Source organism: Cannabis sativa, chromosome 8 (genome assembly GCF_029168945.1).
Source record: "Cannabis sativa cultivar Pink pepper isolate KNU-18-1 chromosome 8, ASM2916894v1, whole genome shotgun sequence".
In the NCBI taxonomy this organism is placed as follows: domain Eukaryota; kingdom Viridiplantae; phylum Streptophyta; class Magnoliopsida; order Rosales; family Cannabaceae; genus Cannabis; species Cannabis sativa.
In genome coordinates, this window is record NC_083608.1 from 46,249,758 (window position 1) to 46,270,468 (window position 20,711).

Consider the following 20,711-nt stretch of genomic DNA (forward strand, 5'->3'; position numbering starts at 1 on the left):
GAGTACTCCGGCGTATGCTATGGCGACTTTCCTCTTCCCTAAATCCCTGTGCCATGAGATGGATCAGGCGGTTCGAAAGTTCTGGTGGTTGGGTAATGATAACAAAGATCGTTTCCTGGCGCTCTGTGATTGGAATTCCTTATGCTTACCTTTGGATAAGGGTGGGTTAAATTTTAAGAAGTTTGCTGATATTAATCTTGCTTTGGTCGCAAAACTTGGTTGGAAACTTGCTATGGGGGAGGATTCTCTTTGGTGTAAGGTCTTTAAAGCCAAGTACTGGGGAAATAGGGACCTAACCTTTTGGAATTCTAAGATGCCTAGTAATGCATCCTTTGGTGCTAAGGGTATTATGGCCACGAGAGATCTGATCAGGAATGAATCCTGCTGGCTTATAGCGGACGGAAGCAAGGTTGACTTGTGGAATTCTCCTTGGATACCGTGGTTAGACTGGGACATGTTTAGGGCTGCCTTCAATCCACTTTGTGTTCAGAATTCCATTAAGGTGTCTACTCTACTTAATGAGAATGGGGAATGGTTAGACCGATTGACTCATAGGTGGTTTGTCCCCAGTGTGGCTAGCTCTTTGTCCTTGATAGGGCGGCTGCATACATCGCAGGAAGACCATCTAGTGTGGAAAGATGCCACAAATGGTTTATTCTCTCCGAAAGCGGCGTATAAGTCTATAATCAAATGCCGTTGGGGTGAGACTGATCAGCTTTGGCATCGGATTTGGAAACTCAAAATCACGGAGCGGTTGAGAATGTTCCTTTGGAAACTTTGCCGAGACATAATCCCTTTTGGAAGTCGTCTCCAAAGAATCTTTGGGAATGAAGCTAGATGTATTCTTTGTGGGAAGGATGAGGATTCGGCCCACCACTTGTTCTTTAAATGCCCTCTCGCAAAAGCTGTGTGGTTCGCGAGCAGGTGGGCTCTTCGAAGTGAGATTCTATGGTTTGACTCGCCTAGAAACATGGTTGAATGGCTTCTTTCCCCCGGCTTCCTCCAAGGAGCTGATGATAATGTTTCTGGGGAATTTACTAGGTTCGGGATTTGTTTGTTTGATGTGTTGTGGTCTGCCCGAAACTGTGCCTTCCATGAAAATGTTAATCCTTCTTGGCAGGGAGTCTTAGCTAAGGTGAACCATACGTCTGCTAATCTGCGAATTGCTTGGGATATTCCGAGTGGTACTGGTTCATTGCAGCAGAGTTTGACAGAGATTTACTCTGGAAAGTTGGTGCTGCTGGTTGATGCAGCTTTCAAGGATTTGCGCGCTGCTGCTGGGATTGTTGTGACCATTTCGGAGGGGTCTTTGTTGGAGGCCATGGCTGCCAATTATGCTTCTGATCATGCTTTGGAGGCTGAGATGCGGGCTGTAATTTATGCAGTGAATTGGTGCAAAGGTAGGGATTGGAAGCAGACTGTTTTAGTTTCGGATTGCCAGCTGCTGGTGCACGGCATCCATGCTCGCAGAACACCCGATTGGCGGCTTGCTGGTTTGTTTTGGGAGCTGGTGCAGATGCTGGATGATCTCCCGGAGGTGGAGCTGGTGTGGCATCCTCGAGCTACAGTGCAGGTGGCTCACAAGCTCGCGCGGTGGTCTCTCTCTAATGCATTTTCTGGTTTTTTTTCTGCTGAGGACTTGGCCCCTCTTGTGGCCATGTAAACCTTGTTTTGTGTTTGTCTCTGTTTTCTGGTATGGTTTTGTCTTTGCTCTGTGACTCTTTGGTTTTGTTTAATGAGAAGGTTTCTCCAGCTAAAAAAAAAAAAAAGATAAAAATGGTTAATATATGATATTAATTCATTATTATGGTAATCCAACAACACCAAATATGACTTTTTTGGTTGTTGAAGAGCCAATAGTACAGAGATGTCAGATATATGCAACATAAGAACAATTAAAAGGGCTTTTTCACTAAAAGGACCTGAATACACAATATGAAAAGGCCAACTCACTTGAGACCTTTTCATTATGTGGTCGTCAAAGTAGGAATACAAATACATTAATTTATATTTATTATTATTGACTTGTGTGATTAGAATTAGAATAACCAAATAGTGGGTTTGTGATTAATTATTATTAGCCATATTAACATGACTACTAAATTTATATTCAACCATATTATTATACATATAAATTTTGGCCTCATTCCTTGACCGTTTTTGCTTCTTCATGACTACTAATTTTTTAATAATATTTTAAATCATGATAGATATTGTTCAGAAAATAAAAGGGACGAAAATTAAAGTCTGAGTTGAGTCGCGAACTAGGTCGCTCTCCTTAAAACGTTCGTGGCACTGCTCAGAACAGTGCAAGTAGACTACAGTCTCGTTGTCCGCTAGATAAAATAGCCTAGTCGAAACACTGTATCAGAGCTCTATTGCACGATAGAGAACCGTCAAAATACTACATCCAATATAATCGTACTACTGCTCAGAATACATTTGTAATATAATCGTATAAAACTGTATATAATTTTTTTCTGAGAGAAAAATGATGTCCTTCTCCTGTTGGTTCTCATGCATTATATAGGAACACACGTAATGAAGTAGTAGGAAGAAAATTATTTTTTCTCATGTGAACGATCGTTATTGAAAACACAAATAAAAAATTATCTTTGCTTACTAATTAATTAAATATACGTTTACAAATAGTTATAATTAATTAAATAACAAATAATAATTTCATAAATAGTTTTTTTTTTTTTAAAAAATAAAATAATACCACACCCGTTAGCTTAACTCGAGTTAACTCGAGCTAGGTACCTCTTGGGCTCCAACCCATATGGCAAAGTTATACATTATATATATATATATATTTATAATAAAGTATTCATATCCTATAAAACTCCATACACTCAGTCATACAATTCACTTTTCATAGAATTTTTTTGTAAATTTCACTGAAGTTACAACATTTTGGATACTACATTCTAGTGAAAATAAAATACACATAGAAGATATGTCTTATTGTACCCTTTTATCTTCGACCCAAAATTCTATTGGGGGCAAAGCCGAAAGCATTGAGACGAGTCTTTAGATTTTTTATCTTCGAGTTTTTTAATTTTTCAAAACAAAAAATCAAGGATAAATGTTATATTAATGGTTCCATAATTTAAGTATTTTTGGACTTTTACATTGTCACTCTTTACAAGCTTATTTCTAATAAAAGCTTGGATTATAACCAATTATAAAATTTTCTTGGGAAGCAAGAAACTAGGATAATTAAATGTTCTTAATGATAGCTAATTAATGATTTAATTTTCTTGGCAAGCAAGAAACTAGGATAATTTGCTAAAATAATATAAAAATTTGAAATTAGTAAAATTATTGTGGTTATGTTAAAACAAATAAATAAATAAAAACATTAGCTACGCTTGTAGCTTAGCGTAAATTTATAATTAGTTTGAATAATTTTTTAATGTGTGGCTCATTGAAATTTTAAACTCTTGGGTTTGTAAGCGGCATAAATTTAATGATTTTTTAGCGGCATAAGTACTAAATATTTATAAAATTGTAATTTTTTTCTAGTTTTATCAGTACAGATTCTGATTATATCTTAAACAAAGACACATATAAGAACAAAATTCTAGATTATTTGGTTAGAATGAAAATATGTAGTATCAATTACTTGGTAATGTTTTGTTCTATTTTATTACTTGGTAATGTTTTGTTTTATTTTATTACTTGGTAATGTTATTATTTTAGTTATATTTCAAATTTTTTTACATTTGTAATGATGATGTTTTTATGGAGTATAAAATTTAAGGATAAACAAAAAGGTAATATTTACTTTTTATGTATTTTTTTTTTATATTTTTCACTTAATATTAAAAATTAAGGGTGTAATTGGATAAACAATTAAAAAATAATTTAATTTAATTACTAATTCAATTAGATATTTTGAAGTCTAATTAGATTAAATAGAATGATAATTTTTAAATCTAAAATTACTAATTGGATTGAAGTGCGGATAAATATGACAGCTTATATGAAAATTTAAACGAACGAAGACATAAAAAATATATTATTATTAATAATGAATATTAATTCTAATATAATAAAAATGAATGAATTACATCATATATCATATGCATTACGTACATATCATATGCATTACGTACTTAATTACTACTACGTCACAGTTTAATAATCACAACATCATAACCTTAAACTCATCAAAATTGAGAACACCATCCCCATCGAGATCAAATCTAGAAATCATAATTTTACACTCGTCAACGGTCTTAGACTCACCGAGTCTACTAAGCATTTTCTTAAGACTTTTTGGAGTAATACAATCAGAACCGTCCATTTCATGATACATCTTAAAAGCCTCTCTCAAATCTTTAACTTTGTCTTCTTCTTCACCTTCTTCAACCAACTTAACAAAGTCATCTAACCCCAACAACCCATCTCCGTCTGAATCTAAGTACTCCATCACCGCCTCAGCCTCAGCTTTCGAAAGCTCGCCTCCTATTGCTCCCACGCACTGTTGCAACTCGCATGAGGATATTCTCCCGTCGCCGTTGGAGTCAAAGTGGTTGAAAACACGTTCATATTGTTTGAGTTTGTTCATGTATATAGAAATTTAAATGAAAATTTGATGAAAAGCCTTAATTGTTAGCAAGGGTTAAAAGTTAAAGGTAGAGCTAGAGAAGAGGGAAAATGGCGGCTTTTGAATTGAATCTCATAAAAAAGGTTAGGGTTGAGGATATGGTTTGTATTGATCATTTATTTATATATAAGATTATGACGCGTGTCGTGGTTGACCAAGCAACTTAAGGGGAGGGACATCGTACCTTCTTGCAATTAAGAAAAATTGTACGGTATTTTCGTAAATATAAAGACAGAAAGACCGTTGACCTAACATTTTGTTATTGAGGAAATTGTATTTGATAACTACATTATTTTATCTATTTTTTTTTATATATATATTTATTTTTATAAATGATATCCCTATTATACCTTTTAGCAGGTTAATATAAATTATGTGTTACATTTAAGTGGAGATGGTATATTAGGCAATTCACTAACAAAAATAGATAGATTTTAATGAAATATAATATAAGGGTATTTTTGATTAATGAAAATAAAAAAAAGTATTTTTTAACATATCCCAACATTATTATGTTTGTGGTAAAATTAAAATTTACTCAAGTGTTTATAAATGGAATCTTCGTAGCAAAGATTGGTTTTGCACCTGAAATTATAGGAATGAAAAAGTGTATTTTGGTAAAACATTTTTCATCAATTTTTTTTTTTTTTTTTTTTTTTATCTTTAAAATTAGAAAAGTAAAAATATTTTATCATGTTCTATAAATTTATTTTTACTTTTTAATTGAGAATTAAAATTTTAAAAAATTTGAAAATAAAAAAAATTACTTAAATTTTTTTTTTTGAACAAAACTATTTTGTTAATCAATATTTTAAATTCCAATTCCAACCTAAATCTTGGAACCCAAACTCAAACCCTAGCCCCAACCTGACCTCGTACCTAGATCGGTCTCCAATCCCAATCTCAGACCCGAACCAACTTAAATAAAATCAACAAATAAAAATTAAAATAAAATTTACAGAGCACACCTTTATTTTCTATATTTAAAATTGTAAAATAAAAGTGATTATAAAAAATATTTTTGTTTTTCAAAAATAAAAATTTTAAAATTACAAATTTTACTTTAATTTTTATGATTAAAAAATTTAAAAATAAAAGTATTACCACCACCTAAAAGTTAGTTAATTGTAAATTAATTACAACCGTTTCAACTGTTACCAATACGGACGTGCGAGTTTGAAAACATTACTTGTTTAAACTAATTTTTTTTTAAAGAAAAATAAAAATTTAATGATGTGAACTAATCATAGATTGTCACGTGACAATTTACTTAACACGTACTTACAAAAATTCTAAAAATATAACTTAGGTATAATTACCGCCAATAATTAAATTTAAATATTTATATATAATTGAGAGTTAAATTTTAAATATTTATATTGCAAATTAATTTTAAATATATATATTTTATTTTTCATTCTACAATCTTAAATATGCAAAATTACACGATGTTTTCGTAAATATAAAAAGACCATTGACAGAAGGTTGTATGACTACGGTGAATAATGTTGTTTAAAAATAAAGTTTACCCAATTAAAAAATGTTTATAAATGGAATCTCGGTAGAAAAGACGATAGTTTTGTACCTCAAATTATTCTAGAAAAGATTAATAATATGTAATAAAATAAAGGGGAATTACCTCATATTTTTTTTTTTAATTTACGGTTTGGGTTTCTAAAATAGTTGCAGCGCTAGTTGCAATAAAGGTTTCTATACGATTTTTTGTTGCAATTTAGGTTCTAGCACAAGTTTCAATAGGAATTTTTATATAGAATTTCGTAAAAATACAAAAAAAAAAAAACTATTTTAAAATGTAAAAATAAAAAAAAGCTTACAATATAAACAATTTTAAGTTTGTAAAAATCTATATTAATTTTTACAGACTAAATTTTTTTTTTTTTTGGTGGTAATACTTTTTGTGTAATTTTATTTATGTTTTCAAATTTAACACACTAATTAAATATTACTGTTAAATATTAATTAAAATTATCACTTTATATTTATGTACACATCACACTAAAACTTCAAAACCAATAAAACATGCCACATATGCAAATACCCAATGATAATACTGTTGGCATTTTGTAAAAAAAAAATGTAAATTTACAACCGACTTAACTACTATTTCAACCGTCAATCACGTCGGTGCGAGTTCGAAAATGATATGCTCGTTTTTTTATATTATGTCTTTGCTGACGTATAACACACGTATAGAATGAGTGAAGCCATAAATAATACACGAAAACAACACAAATATTGGACTAGTGTATAAAGAGATTTTCTTTGTTTTTTGAAAGTGAAGTTAAATGAAAAATAGTTATGCTGGACAAAACAAACCAATTTAAAATTAATTTATTTATCATATTAATGTGCTATTACTATTATTAATATTATGAGTAATTTGTGTTACAAAATCAAATAAACTAATTAAGAATACAAAAATAATTAGATAATAATTATATATATATTTTATTAATTCATTGTAATTACTTCAAAATCTTCATCCTTAAATCACTTAATGAAAAGTAATTTTATTTATATGATTGCACTGCAGTTAAGTTCAAGTTAAAAAATACTTATAACTTTATCCACTTAAGCTAAGCAAGAATTCTATAGAAAGTGTTGATTTATTCAATTAAAGTGGAGGATATATAAAATATTTAATTAATTAAATAAAGTGTTACAATGAGGTATCACAAATTTTAATCTAGTGAGAAAATGTTATATTATTTATTAAATAATATAATATTTAAGATTAAAATTGTGATATATTATATATATTATTATGAATATAATATATAATATAATTGAGAGTTATATACATATAATAATCATAATATAATGTGATTGAAAAATACATATGTGTAATATAGTGTAACATAACAGGTGGAGTTACTCATATTTTATAACTTCCACATGATTACTAATTAAGTGTGTAAATAGTGGTTACACAACTTAATTTTTTGAAATTCAAAATTATAATTCAAATATAGTTGTTGGGGATTGAATTTTATCATTTATAATGTGTATAAGTGATATAAAATAAAGTAGGAATAGTTTGGAATGTTATTTGCAAAAGCTAAAAAATTTGGTAACTAGTAACTAATTACTATTTTTTTAGCATTATAGTAGTAAGGCGTTTTTTTACTATAGGAATGGCTTTTAACAACTCCCATAACCTCTAAATCACCCATTTAATCCTATTTACACCCCATTAAGAATTGGTAACAATCATTGGGTGTAGGATGTTTGAATTTCAAAGTGTGTGATCCTAAACACTATAAATAGAGACCTAGGTTCACCATTTGAGACACTTTTCTCTTCTATCTTTCAAACACAAAGGTAGAGATTTCTAAGGCTTGATAATTCCTAGAAGTATTTTCACAAAGCCCTAGAATTTCATAGAGGGGAAAATAATCTTCTTGGACAAAGGTGTAGAAACTTTGTTCAAACGTGATTCCCATCTCCACTTTGAGCAGGGCCAGCCCTAGGCATAGACTCATTTTAGGGGCTCAAATAAAAAAAAACATTTAAAAAATATACATATTTTTTTAAAATTTTTTTTTTTAAAATATACTATTTATCTTTATAGTAAAGGCTCAAATTTTTTTTACCTATGACCCACTTCAACTCAGGGCCGGCCCTGACTTTGGGTGTTTGTTCTTCTTTTCTTCTTTTGTTCTATTCTCAAATATAATATTGTTCTCTTATTCTCCTCAAAATACTCTTATATATATTTACTATCATATATATATATATATCACTACAAAAAACTGCTACTTTTAGAGACAACTTTTTAGTCACGACATAATTTTTTTGTGACTAAATGTAATTTTTATTCACAACAAAATGTTACTTGTGACTAATAGTATTTAGTTACAAGTTGTCACTAATTTAGTTTTAGTCACAACAAGTATTGTGACTAAAAATACATTTAGTCACAACAAATTGTAATTTTTGTGACTAATACATTTAGTCACGGACCTTTTAGTCACAACATAGGAAAAATAATTTATAATTAGTCACAATTTTTTTTTACTGTAGTCACAAGTTTTATTGTGACTAAAAGTAAAATTTTTTGTAGTGTATTTATATCTTAACTATATAGTATTATATATATTATATATATACATACTATATACACCTATATATACTCTTTATATCATCTATTATATATATTGTATATCATATATATACTGTATTATATATATGCTATTATATAGTTTACATTTATTTGTATCTTTGAGTTTTGAGTTCTAACTTTTTTCTTTTATTTATATTTTGTGCTTTGAGATTATAACTCTTTATTTAATATATTGTTCTTGTAATATTTTGGTTAGAGTTGTAATTGTTTTAGTCTTTTATTCATCTTATTTTACTCTTCTAATAATCTTTTTTTATTTCTAACATTAAATTTATGTGGTTAAGAAAAACGTAAAATTAAAGTGATTTTTCTACCAATATCGTACAAAGTATATATATTACTAAGTCGATGGAATAAAATTCTTAATAGAAACAAGTAAGAGTTAGAGCATGTTAATATCTGTTTAATTGTTATTAGCGTACAACTCTCTCTATAGATACTTTTATCATATAATTATTCGTAAACCATTTTGGTAAAATACAATCCTCTTCAATCTGAGGAAGATCATCAGGTAATGACACTTCTAGTTTTGGGCAGTGTCTCAACTCAAGCTCCTCTAGTTGTGGAAAAACTTTTCCTTCTAATATGCCTTTAATGAACAAACACTCTTTAAGATTCGCCATTTGTTTAATAAGCAAGGTCTTCAAACATTTGAATGGCTCTTCTTCTTCTTCTCCCCTTGCAAAAAACTCTGGATTTATTCTCTCCAAGCTATGGAAACCATGGATCAAAAGGTGTTGGAGGGAGGGTAGCTGCCCCAGCGGAGGCAATGAGATACATTTTTCACAACCATATAGTTCAATCTTTGATAGTTTACGGAACAATTTATCTCCAACCCAGCTTGGAAAAGTGGTACCTTTGTAATGAAAGATAGTGAGTTTCTTCAGCTGCTCTGTGTGGGGTTTGAGGGCTTCAAATACTTGTTTTTCTTTTGTTTTCTGTTGTGAGTCCTCATCATCAGCCGCGTGACCAAAACCCCATTTCAATACCAGCTCACTAACAAACTTCTTTTCCTCTATCTTAGCCTTCATCACATCCTCAACTTTAACATTTTCCAGTCTCGAAATTACAAGAGTCCCATGTAGATCTCGAAGCTTTTCCAGCAGTTTAACACCAGATTCGGCGTTTTTTCCCACAACGAATTCGCTTAAAGTCTGTAGAGTTGTCATCTCACCGAGTTGCAGTGGCATCTCTTGTAAGTAAGGAGGAGTGTGGAGATGTCTCAGTTTGGCTAATTTGTCTATCCTCATTGGCAATGTAGTAAGTCTAGTGCAACCATCCAGCAATAGGGTCTGCAAATTATACAAATTGCAGACTGTATCTGGCAACACTTCAATTTCAGTATGTGATAAGTCCAAGTACCTTAAATACTTCAAATCACCCATTGAATCAGGCAACTTGGTTATGTAATATTCAGAAAGAGACAACACTCTCAAGTAGGTTCCGGGACTTGGCAATGAGCTAATCAAGTAATCCACTGGCATCAAAGTCTTCTTCTTATTATTATTAGAATAGGACCTTGTTACATGAGAATTTGATGATATTGGAAATGCCAAAAGAGTACGCAAACCCTTAATTTTTGATAAACCAGCGAAATTCCAATCATCCTGACATCCTTTACTATATGACAAATGACGAATCTTTCTTGGACCATCAAATAAGTTGGGGTCATCCATGCTGAAACAGAACTCACCACATACAAAACTAGCTAAATCATGCATTAAATCATGCAGTGTGAAAAAAGCCAATCCATTATCATTCTTACTTGTTGGTTGAAGAAAAGACTTTGCTATTAAATCATTCAAGTACTCCTCTCCAAAATCTTCCATTCTCTTTTCTTCATTATTCGATGGTAAAAGACCTTCTGCCATCCATAGTGAGATAATCCTTTGCTTTTCACACTCAAAACCTTTTGGAAACAAAGCAAAGTAAGCAAAGCATAGCTTTAAGTGTGAAGGCAAATAGTAATAGCATAGCCACAAAGCTGGATGAACTACACTAATAGTACCACCACCATGTCTAGACAGCTCCCATATACTATTGTCATGTATGCTACGCCATATATTTTCATTTTCTTCTCCACATAATAGGCAAGCAAGTGACTTAATCGCTAAAGGATGACCTTCACACTTCTGAACAATGTTTTCGCCATGGCCAGTTAGGATTGCTGCATCATTAATGCAAGAATGTGTTGCAAATAATCTCTTGCCATCTTCATAGGATATACCTTTGAGATTATGAACTACTGATTTAGTAGATTTTGTAAGGAATGCAACATCGTTGTCGCGTGTTGTCACAATAATCTTGCTTCCTTGCAATCCCGATTCGAAACAACTTTTTAAGATTTTCCACATGTCATCACCCTTATTCATTGCAAAGCCATCAATAACCAACAGAAACTTCTTCGTACTCAAAACCTTCTTCAGCTTGTTTTGAACCTCATATTGCTTCTCACATTGACATTTTTCAGAAGTGATGAGCTTCTGAATGATTGTCTTCATCACAGTCTCAGCATCAATACTTTTATTTTCTCCCATAACAATCCAGGCTTTGACATCAAACCTTTCATTGACTCTCTCATCATTATACACAAGATCAGCAAGAGTAGTCTTTCCTATACCACTTTTCCCAACAATGGGGATCACAGATAATTTTTCATCATGATCAGACTGTAGCAACTGATTACAAATGGCTTTTTTATCTTCCTTCCTTCCATAAATAACAGATTCTTGTACATGAACTAGTGATTCCTCTCCAAAATTCGTTCCAACATAATTGCAACAAGAATTTCTTCGATTTGATATCATTAACAAAGGTTTTTTCAATCTTTCAATGATCTCATCTATGTCATCTACTATTGCTTTATTAAATGCAGTAGTAAATTTAGTTGGGGTGAGCTTCTTAAGTACCTTATTTTTGATGATGGTGCTGATTAGGGAGTTTTCTTCGAGTTCCTTCTTTTGCAATAACAATAAATTAGCTTGGGTGTTAATCTTGTAAACCAAGTCATCAGCATCATAGACAGCTTCTTTGAACTCATCAAGACACTTCATCTTATTCTTATCTTCAATTTGGTCCTTGTCAAATTCATTGAGGAGTAGAGTAGCTATTAACGCTTCTTTTAACTTCTCAAGGCCCTCAACAATTGGTTCTTTGCCTTTAAAGAAGGATACCAAATCCTTATCGGAATCTAGCTCCTCAATCAACATACGAACAAATGCAGAGATAGAGTGACATGTTTCGTGGCCTGCTTCTACAACCTCCATGATTTTCAAACTTTGAAAGGATTAATGGATAACTATATGTAAACCGCTTAGTTCCCACATATTAAGGTTATAGCTTCACAAGGAAAGTATTGGTAATTAGTCATATTTTTAGAAATGATCCAATAATAATATTTTATAATAATAATAATAATAATAATAATAAGACTTAAAATCGTCAACTTTTCACTGTGGAGAAGTAGATTTTGAATTTTGAGATTTTTCAAGGATACAAACAAAATTTATTAATGAGATAGTTGTGAATCTGGTGGGTTGGGTCCTAGTTCATTAACTTCATTTATATTAATCCATGACATAGTTCTTTAATTTATTAATCTGAGTAGTTGTTTTCTAACTGTAACTAGATAGTTCAAACCAAACAACAATAATGAATTAGGAGCGATTGATTATTAGAGCATGGAGTTGCCATAGAGTTATTTTTGTCCCACAATGTGGTCATTATTTTTAATACAATTTTATTAACACTATTATCTATATTTAGCACTATATAATATTAATTTATTTATTTTTTCATTAAAAAAATTACTTTATGGTATTGTTTAATAGAATTTAATAAAATTTAATGATTTTTTTTTTTGACGTGGTGAACAAAGTCACACATGATTAACAATGCAGCATACTACAATCGGCGGTGGAGCCCCTCGAACCAAGATAGTTCATTGTCTAACCGAAGGCCATGTTTTGCCAAACCATGAGCTGCGGAAGTATAACTATTAGAGTAATTTTTATATGAAAAATTGTTAAATTTTATGTGGAGTAGAAAGAAAATAATAATAAAAAAATATTTTAAGGTGATCTGTGTACTTTTGACAACTATAAGTATTGCTCTCCATTGGAGATGTCTTAGTGCTGTTTGTAAGGACTGTGCCTCATTACAATAGAGATAGTGCTCATCTTTATATACTCAAGGTCTTTTCTATTTTTAGCTAATATGAAACTTTGATTGTATACCTAACACTGTTTATCTTAGTGCTTTAGCACACCTAAAGGTGATACTCTATAATTGGTTTCTCTAAAAGTTATTATTTTAAATTATATGATCAGACACAATACTTAATTATACCAATAACAATATAATATTGAGAAATGTACAAACATCACTTTCTTGAGTGGACTTGACTTACTTGTATAGAAGGTGATCACTTCACTTGTATTACTTACTATGAATTGAAAAAAAAAAAAATAGATGTCCGCAATTCCTTATTCTCACATTGCTGCACCAATAATTTAAAGTCACTATAGCAAATTAGTTAACATATTGAATTATTGTAGACATTATCCCACATAAAATAAATAGTAGAGTATTGAGCCATATATGAGAATATGAGTTATTCTACTCATCACCAATTAATTTTGAGATGGAACCCCATGATTCTCAACATGGTATCAAAGCCATATCCCTTGCACTTGGACATATTCATCTCAAAAAAATATATTTATACTTACATGATAATCACTCTTACTAAATTTATTTAATTTTATAAAGTTTTTTTTACTATTTTGATCTATAATTATCAAATTAAAAAATTTACATTTTTTTTTTTAAAAGGGAATATTTTTGTTAGTGTGGCTATAGCCCAACATTAATATTAACGAGTCTGTCCTTGCTCATGTATGAGTAATTTGTGATGTTTATATTATACTTAGGGATTATTTAGAATGAGTTAATCTTAGCAAGATAATTATAATGTAAAATATTACCATGTTGACACCTTTAAAAATTGTGGGTTTGAATTATTTTATTTTGTTATATTAATTTGAATAATATTTTAAATTAATAAATTAATTTAAATAGTATTAATTATAATTTATTATAAATATTACGATATATATTTAATCTATGAGAATAATTTTTTTTTTGAAATTGAGTTATTTTTATGTTATTGACAATAATATATAGGTGTTATGCATAAATTTTATGCGAATGATGTACATAAATAGCATAACGAACAAAAATAGATAACATAGTGATAAAAAATATAAAAATATTTATTTTAATTGATAAAAAATAGAATAAAATTTAATGTTTACTAATTAATAAATATATATTATTTTAATGAATAATTATTTTATTTTTATGTATAATTAACATTAAATATATATAATAAAAATATTTTTTATTTTTGTTTTAATATTTTAAAATAATATATAAGGTTTATGTACTCAAGTAAATAATGTAATTCAATTAATAGAATATGATTACATATACAGTTAAACACAACTTACACGTTATTCTACAATCATATTCTATTTTGTAAAATTTTCTATAATTAAATTATTTTGAACATCTTATACCAAACTCTCACTTAGTAGCTAGCAAACATTAACATTTTTTTATGTGATTTTATTTTTAAAAAAATTAACCTCACTCTTACTCAATTCTCTCTCTAACTATAATTAATATTATTTTTTCCTATAATAATAATAATAAATTAATAATTAATTTAAATTTAATATAATTCTAGATTAATAGTCCAATTAATATTCTCTCAGGATAAAGAATTGATGAAACAGATATTGCAAAAAAAAAAAAAAGAAACATAAATCTCATTGAATAATATCAACAAATGCAAATATATATAAATATTAATCTTGGTACTATACTGACAAGAATCATAGGGTTCTATCTCAAAACAAATTGGTAATGAATGGAGTATCCCTTGTTCTTATATGTGACTCAATACTTTTACATTTAATCCATGTAGGACAATATTCTCCAATATCATCTCCCCTCAAGATGGTGGCTATTTTCGCTCACTAATCTTGAATCACCTTATCACAAGCCATGTCATTTGCTCGCTTATTTTGTTTGGATCTTAAGCGTCTTTGCATCATCTGGATCTTGTGCGGCTGGCTAACCATATGGATAGGTGTGGATCGAAAGCCCGCTAGGAATATGGCTCTGATACCATGACAAGAATCATGGATTCCATCTCAAAACTAATTGGTAATTAGTGGAGTAGCCCATGTTCTTATATATAACTCAATACTTGTGACAGTCAGTAGTCCCGTGATCCGTAAGGGGAAATACCGGGTAAGCTGTGCAATCCCACACCGCCTGGGGAAGGTCAAGTGGGATGATTCTGAGACTGTGTAGGTATGGGACTACACAGTTGAAGAGAGCTTAAATGGATTGATTGGTACTACCTATGTCAACAAGGTGCATCTTGTTTTTCGGTAGCCCATCACAAAAGAACTCCACAGTTAAGCGTGCTTGACTTGGAGCAATTTTAGGATGGGTGACCTCCTGGGAAGTTTTCCTAGGAAGCGTGCGAGTGAGGACAAAGCATGCTGGAAACACTCGTGTTGGTCTGTAGGGTCAGTCATCAATCCAGGAAGCAGCCAGAGTGGCGTACTCGTGTATAAGAGCCATTATTCCGTGGGTGGAAGGACCCAATGGAGGCTTGAAGCGGGGACGTTACAAATGGTATCAGAGCTCGACCCGGAAGTGTGGTCGACGAGGACGTCGGACCCCGTGGGGGGTGATTGTGACGCCGGTAGTCCCGTGATCCGTAAGGGGAAATACCGGTAGCCGTGCAATCCCACACCGCCCAGGGAAGGTCAAGTGGGATGATTCCGAGACCGTGTGTAGGTATGGGACTACACGGTTGAAGAGAGAAGCTTAAATGGATTGATTGGTACTACCTATGTCAACAAGGTGCATCTTGTTTTTCGGTAGCCCATCACAAAAGAACTCCACAGTTAAGCGTGCTTGACTTGGAGCAATTTTAGGATGGGTGACCTCCTGGGAAGTTTTCCTAGGAAGCGTGCGAGTGAGGACAAAGCATGCTGGAAACACTCGTGTTGGTCTGTAGGGTCAGTCATCAATCCAGGAAGCAGCCAGAGTGGCGTACTCGTGTATAAGAGCCATTATTCCGTGGGTGGAAGGACCCAATGGAGGCTTGAAGCGGGGACGTTACAATACTTTTACATTTAATCCATGTGGGACAATATTCTCCAATACATACTCTTCCTCCACTTGGACATGGGTGATAGTTCATTTTCTCAAGGTTCCAAGGTTCGTCCCGCATACTCAACACCTGTCCATTTTCATTATTCAATCTCTATACAATTACAAGTATTTGAGTAAGACACAAACAAGACAATGAAGTCCCAACTTGGGATCAATGTAAGAGGCAAGGATATCCATCTCGTGGATATGAGACCAGGCCGATCATGTTACCCTAGAGGTCGATCCAAGCTGAGTGCAATAAGGATACACACCCAAAGGACCATTTTTCCTGATACATGATAAGTGAGCACGAACACAACATCCTACCCCCCTCAAAGCTCAAAAGTAATTATAGACCCCAAAAAAAAAGCGTGATATCACCATAAGAATCCAATTTTAACCAATCTCAAGAATCAAGGGACGATTAAGATATTTTAACACACAATTAGGGTTTAGTAGGCCCTTAGGTTGTGTCTCGTAAAGGGTGATTGTTGCTATATTTTTAAACACTACGCAAGTATACGCAATCAAGTAGTAAATCTCACACAGGTGAGGTCGATCCCACAGGGAATTGGATTAAGTACCACTAAATTATACTTATGATTCTATTCGGTAAATCAAAAGCAATTATGATTTAAAAACAGTAAAATATGAAAGAAATTCAGAAAACTTAATAACACAGTTTAAAGTTGAGCAAGATGAGACAATAGGGAGGAGAATCCTGTTGTTGTTTACCCAAATCGTTAATGATTAATTACTATCCTATTCTTGAAGTGAATGACAGATTATGAAACAACCTAGCTCCTTTCAGATCTTCTAGATTCTAAATCACATGTTATCTAATTAATTCCTTAATTAAACTAACATGAAATCAGCATTAAGCAATAATCTACTCGTCACATAAGTCATGTAAATACTTTCGTTTCACATAGAACATCGATTATCTTAATTTTAGCATTCTCAATTCTCACTTTTCAGATTTTGAATTGAGATCATAGAACATGCACAAGGTGATCAATCTTAAACATGAAATTAAGAACAAATTAAGATAATTTCACACACAAGAATTGAGGAATGGTAATTAAACATTAACTAGGCAAAACATTAAACAACAATCATCATCCTCCCTAAATGGGAAATTTAGTTCAGAAACAAATCCATAACCATTCCTATAGCAATATTCAACATAAATAAATTAAAGAGGAATAAAGAAAAGAACTGTTGGAGGATGAATTCTGGATCTTCACTTGAATCTCTATGCTCTTCCTGCCGCTCTCAGCTGTGTTTTAGGGTTCTAAATCGCTCTCCCTGACTTTCAATCGCAGTTTTCTATTTATAATTGAAATTTAGGGTTCGATGGACGAAAATGCCCCTGGTCCGTACGGGATCTCGCCGCGGCCAAGCTTCCTCTCGCCGCGGCGAGAAATTGCCAAATTTAGGCTCTCTCTGTATCTCGTAACTCGCCGCGGCGAGCCTCTTCATCGCCGCGGCGACTGATGCTTCTGAATTCTCGAGATCTAGCCGCGGCCAAGCTGTGTTTAGCCGCGGCCAGATATGCACAAAAACTCAAAAATTGAGTTTTCTTCGGCTCAGCACGTCTTTTAATGAATTTCTGCACCCGAGACCTCTTTTATTCCAAAGAACCTGAAAACATAGAAAACAAGCGTAATTCCGTCCCAACACAGCTAGAAATGCACATAAATTGGATCCAAAACATAGGCTAAAAATAGCCTAACAAACTCCCCCAAACTGACTCTTTACTCGTCCCCGAGTAAACTAAGACTAAACTAAGAAAACTGACAATGATAGCTGAACTTTCCAACAATTTAATTGTTACCACCACCTGCACAACTTCAATCCATCAATAACCAGAATTTCAACTTGCCAACTCTAAGAACTAAGTTGAATGTGCCCTTTACAAGTAAGTAATTCATACAAACATAAAGCATCGCAATTTCCATCAATATCACAACTGTTCTAACTTTCCAACATCCCACTAACACATGATCAATAAGTTTGAATGACATACCTCTCTCCACTAATGTTGACAAATTTCTATCTGGAATCAATAGGTCTTTTTCGGTTAAAATCACATGGCTTAGGTACATGGGTAGGTGAGAAGTCATTTAGGCTATACTATACCATAAGCACAATTATACCAAACAAGCCTAGACATTTATTTTGCTTTCTTTCCATATATCCCAAAAACAGAAATAAGAGATTGCAATTTTTTTCTTATGTGTGTGCCTCATAATTTTCTTAACTTTTTTTTTCAAGAAGCCACATTTTTTTCTTTTTTTTTTCATAGGCACAACACACAATATTATTTTTTTTCAATCTCTCATTCCTACACTTTATATTTTTTTTTTTTTTCACTTACAGCACTTATTCCCCCCAAACTTGCTTCAAGGCTCATGGCATAATAAGGTATGTTCAGGGTGAAAAGAGTTTAAGATAACGAATTCAGCTCAGTTAAGTGGTGAAATTTTTTTTTTAAAAACAGGCTAAGGCTCAACTTTGGGTATACTAAGGATAAAACTTTTTTTTTTTTTAGGTAGGCTTGAAAGGCTCAATCGTTCCAAAGAAAACTTGCCTAAATCACTTTCCAAACAAAAATCATCAATGATTTCGCTTCAAGAGAGTATGTCAAACAAATTCTATTCCATGTTCAATCAGTCATTCCACAATCCAAATAGAACACAAGTGATATGTGAGAATAGCAAATGTTTTAAGTCTAAATGAACAACCTTCTAATACACATCCAATTTAATTCAAACAGTTGCAAGTCAAGCACACAGTTATGTTTCAATCCATTGCACAAGTGAATAACAACAATTCAATCCATCTTTCAATTTAACTATCACGCAAGACTAAAAAAAACTAAAACAAACTAAACTAAAACAAATAAATGCGAAAAAATAAATTAAGTTTCCCCCCCCAAACTAAAATGCACATTGTCCCCAATGTGTGAAAATAAACCAGGGTGAGAGAAACTTACCTGAGCCCCACATCAGTATGGCGGTGGAGGTGGTGGCGGGTAGAATCCACCTCTCGCATCCATGAGGGCCTTTGTGCCAAACGAAGAAAACTGACCTCCAATGTTGCAAATTTTAAAGCTTTCCTTAGATTGAGAGTCACCTTCATATTTCCCACACAACAGTCTTTTCATACGTCGTCGAACAGTTCGAAATCGTTCTTTAGACTTCCCTTTCGTCTTGTTGGTAGTGACTTCTCGACCATCCTTTACAACTTCCAGTCGACAACAAGTAGGAATTTCAGTTGCAGCAAATACTTTGAAAGTCTCTTCTTCTTTTTGAACACGCAACTTTAACTCCCCCTTCTGTACATCAATTAATGCTCTTCCCGTTGCTAGGAATGGTCTTCCCAAGATGATAGGAATATTCTCATCTTCTTCCATGTCAAGTATTAAGAAATCAGCAGGGAAGATGAACTTACCAACCTTTACCAAGACATCTTCAATTATACCCCGAGGATGAGTCAAAGACCGATCTGCCATTTGTAAAGTAACCTGTTGTGGGTTTTGCTTCCCCTAATTTTAATCTTTTGAACATTGATAGGGGCATTAAGTTGATACCGGCTCCCGCATCACATAAAGCTTTTGTTTGTATAGAACCCCCTATTGAGCATGGAATGTTGAAACTACCGGATCTTTAAGCTTGGGCGGTAGTTTCTTTTGCAAAATAGCGCTACACTCCTCGCTTAATGCCACCGTTTCATAGTCCTCCATTTTTCTCTTCTTAGACAATATCTCCTTCATGAACTTCACATAACGGGGCATTTGTTCCAAGGCTTCAAAGAAAAGGAATGTTGATGTGTAGTCTTTTGAAGACCTCTAGAAATTTTGAAAACTCGCTTGTCTAGATTGGTCTTTCGGAGTCTCTGAGGATAAGGTATCTTCACATGATGATCAATACCGATTGGTGGAGGCTTGTTGTTGTGGTGCGGGACTATCGGTAGCCTTCTTTTCTATTGACGTTGGAGTTGGTGCTGATTGATCTATAACTTCTTCATTGAATGGTTGTACCACATCAGGCCCATCATAATTCTTTCCACTCCTCAAGGAAATTGCTTTACATTGCTCTTTTCCTTTTGCCTCACTAGTGCTAGGTGAATTTCCTTGAGCTTGGTTTGCCACTTGAGTAGCCAATTGTTCCATTTGAGTTTCTAGAGTTTTAATAGAGGCTCTAGTTTCCATCATGAATTGGAGCAATAAATCAGCTTGGATATTGGAGCCACTAGGACTTTGTTGTTGGTTTTGTTGGGCCGATTTCTCTCGCCGGTAGAACCCCCGTTGGTTGTGCCCATAATTATTATTTTGGGAGTAGTTCCCAATGGCTTTTGCTTGATCCATTGGCAAATTATCCACATCCGCTCGACACTGCGAAAAGTGATGGTTGCCTCCACATATCTCACAAATAACTTGGGCTTGTTTAGCTTGCCCTGCAATCAGCTTTGTCAAGGCCTCAACTTGAGCTGTCAACTTTGTGATGGCATCAACCTCTAGCACACCAGGTACTTTCTTAGTTTGACTCCTTTCGCCTGGCCACCGCCGATTATTTAGAGCCATCTCCTCCAATAGATCGTAAGCCTCATTATCACTCTTTCTCATAAAAGCTCCACCACCGCCGCATCTATCGTAGTTCTAGTGTTACCAACCAACCCGTTGTAGAAATTGTGAACAACATCCACTTTTCT

The 20,711-nt window shown here is 32.8% G+C and overlaps 2 protein-coding genes across 2 annotated transcripts; both read right to left on the reverse strand.

The window, feature by feature from the left end:
* Nucleotides 1-4,007: 4,007 nt before the first annotated feature.
* On the reverse strand, nt 4,008-4,717 carry LOC115698938 (calcium-binding protein CML38). The gene has a single exon (XM_030626140.2). The coding sequence runs from the start codon at nt 4,574-4,576 to the stop codon at nt 4,151-4,153; it is 426 nt and encodes a 141-aa protein (XP_030482000.2). The 5' UTR covers nt 4,577-4,717; the 3' UTR covers nt 4,008-4,150.
* A 4,455-nt stretch (nt 4,718-9,172) lies between these two features.
* Nucleotides 9,173-12,025, reverse strand: LOC133030651 (putative disease resistance protein At3g14460). Its single transcript, XM_061103460.1, has one exon. It carries the CDS (start codon nt 12,023-12,025, stop codon nt 9,173-9,175), a length of 2,853 nt encoding a protein of 950 aa, XP_060959443.1.
* Between the last annotated feature and the right edge of the window lie 8,686 nt (nt 12,026-20,711).

Bases quoted from the DNA above. Each gene is read 5' to 3' on its own strand.
- LOC115698938 (XM_030626140.2), bottom strand. From the start codon at position 4,576: ATGAACAAACTCAAACAATATGAACGTGTTTTCAACCACTTTGACTCC.
- LOC133030651 (XM_061103460.1), bottom strand. From the start codon at position 12,025: ATGGAGGTTGTAGAAGCAGGCCACGAAACATGTCACTCTATCTCTGCA.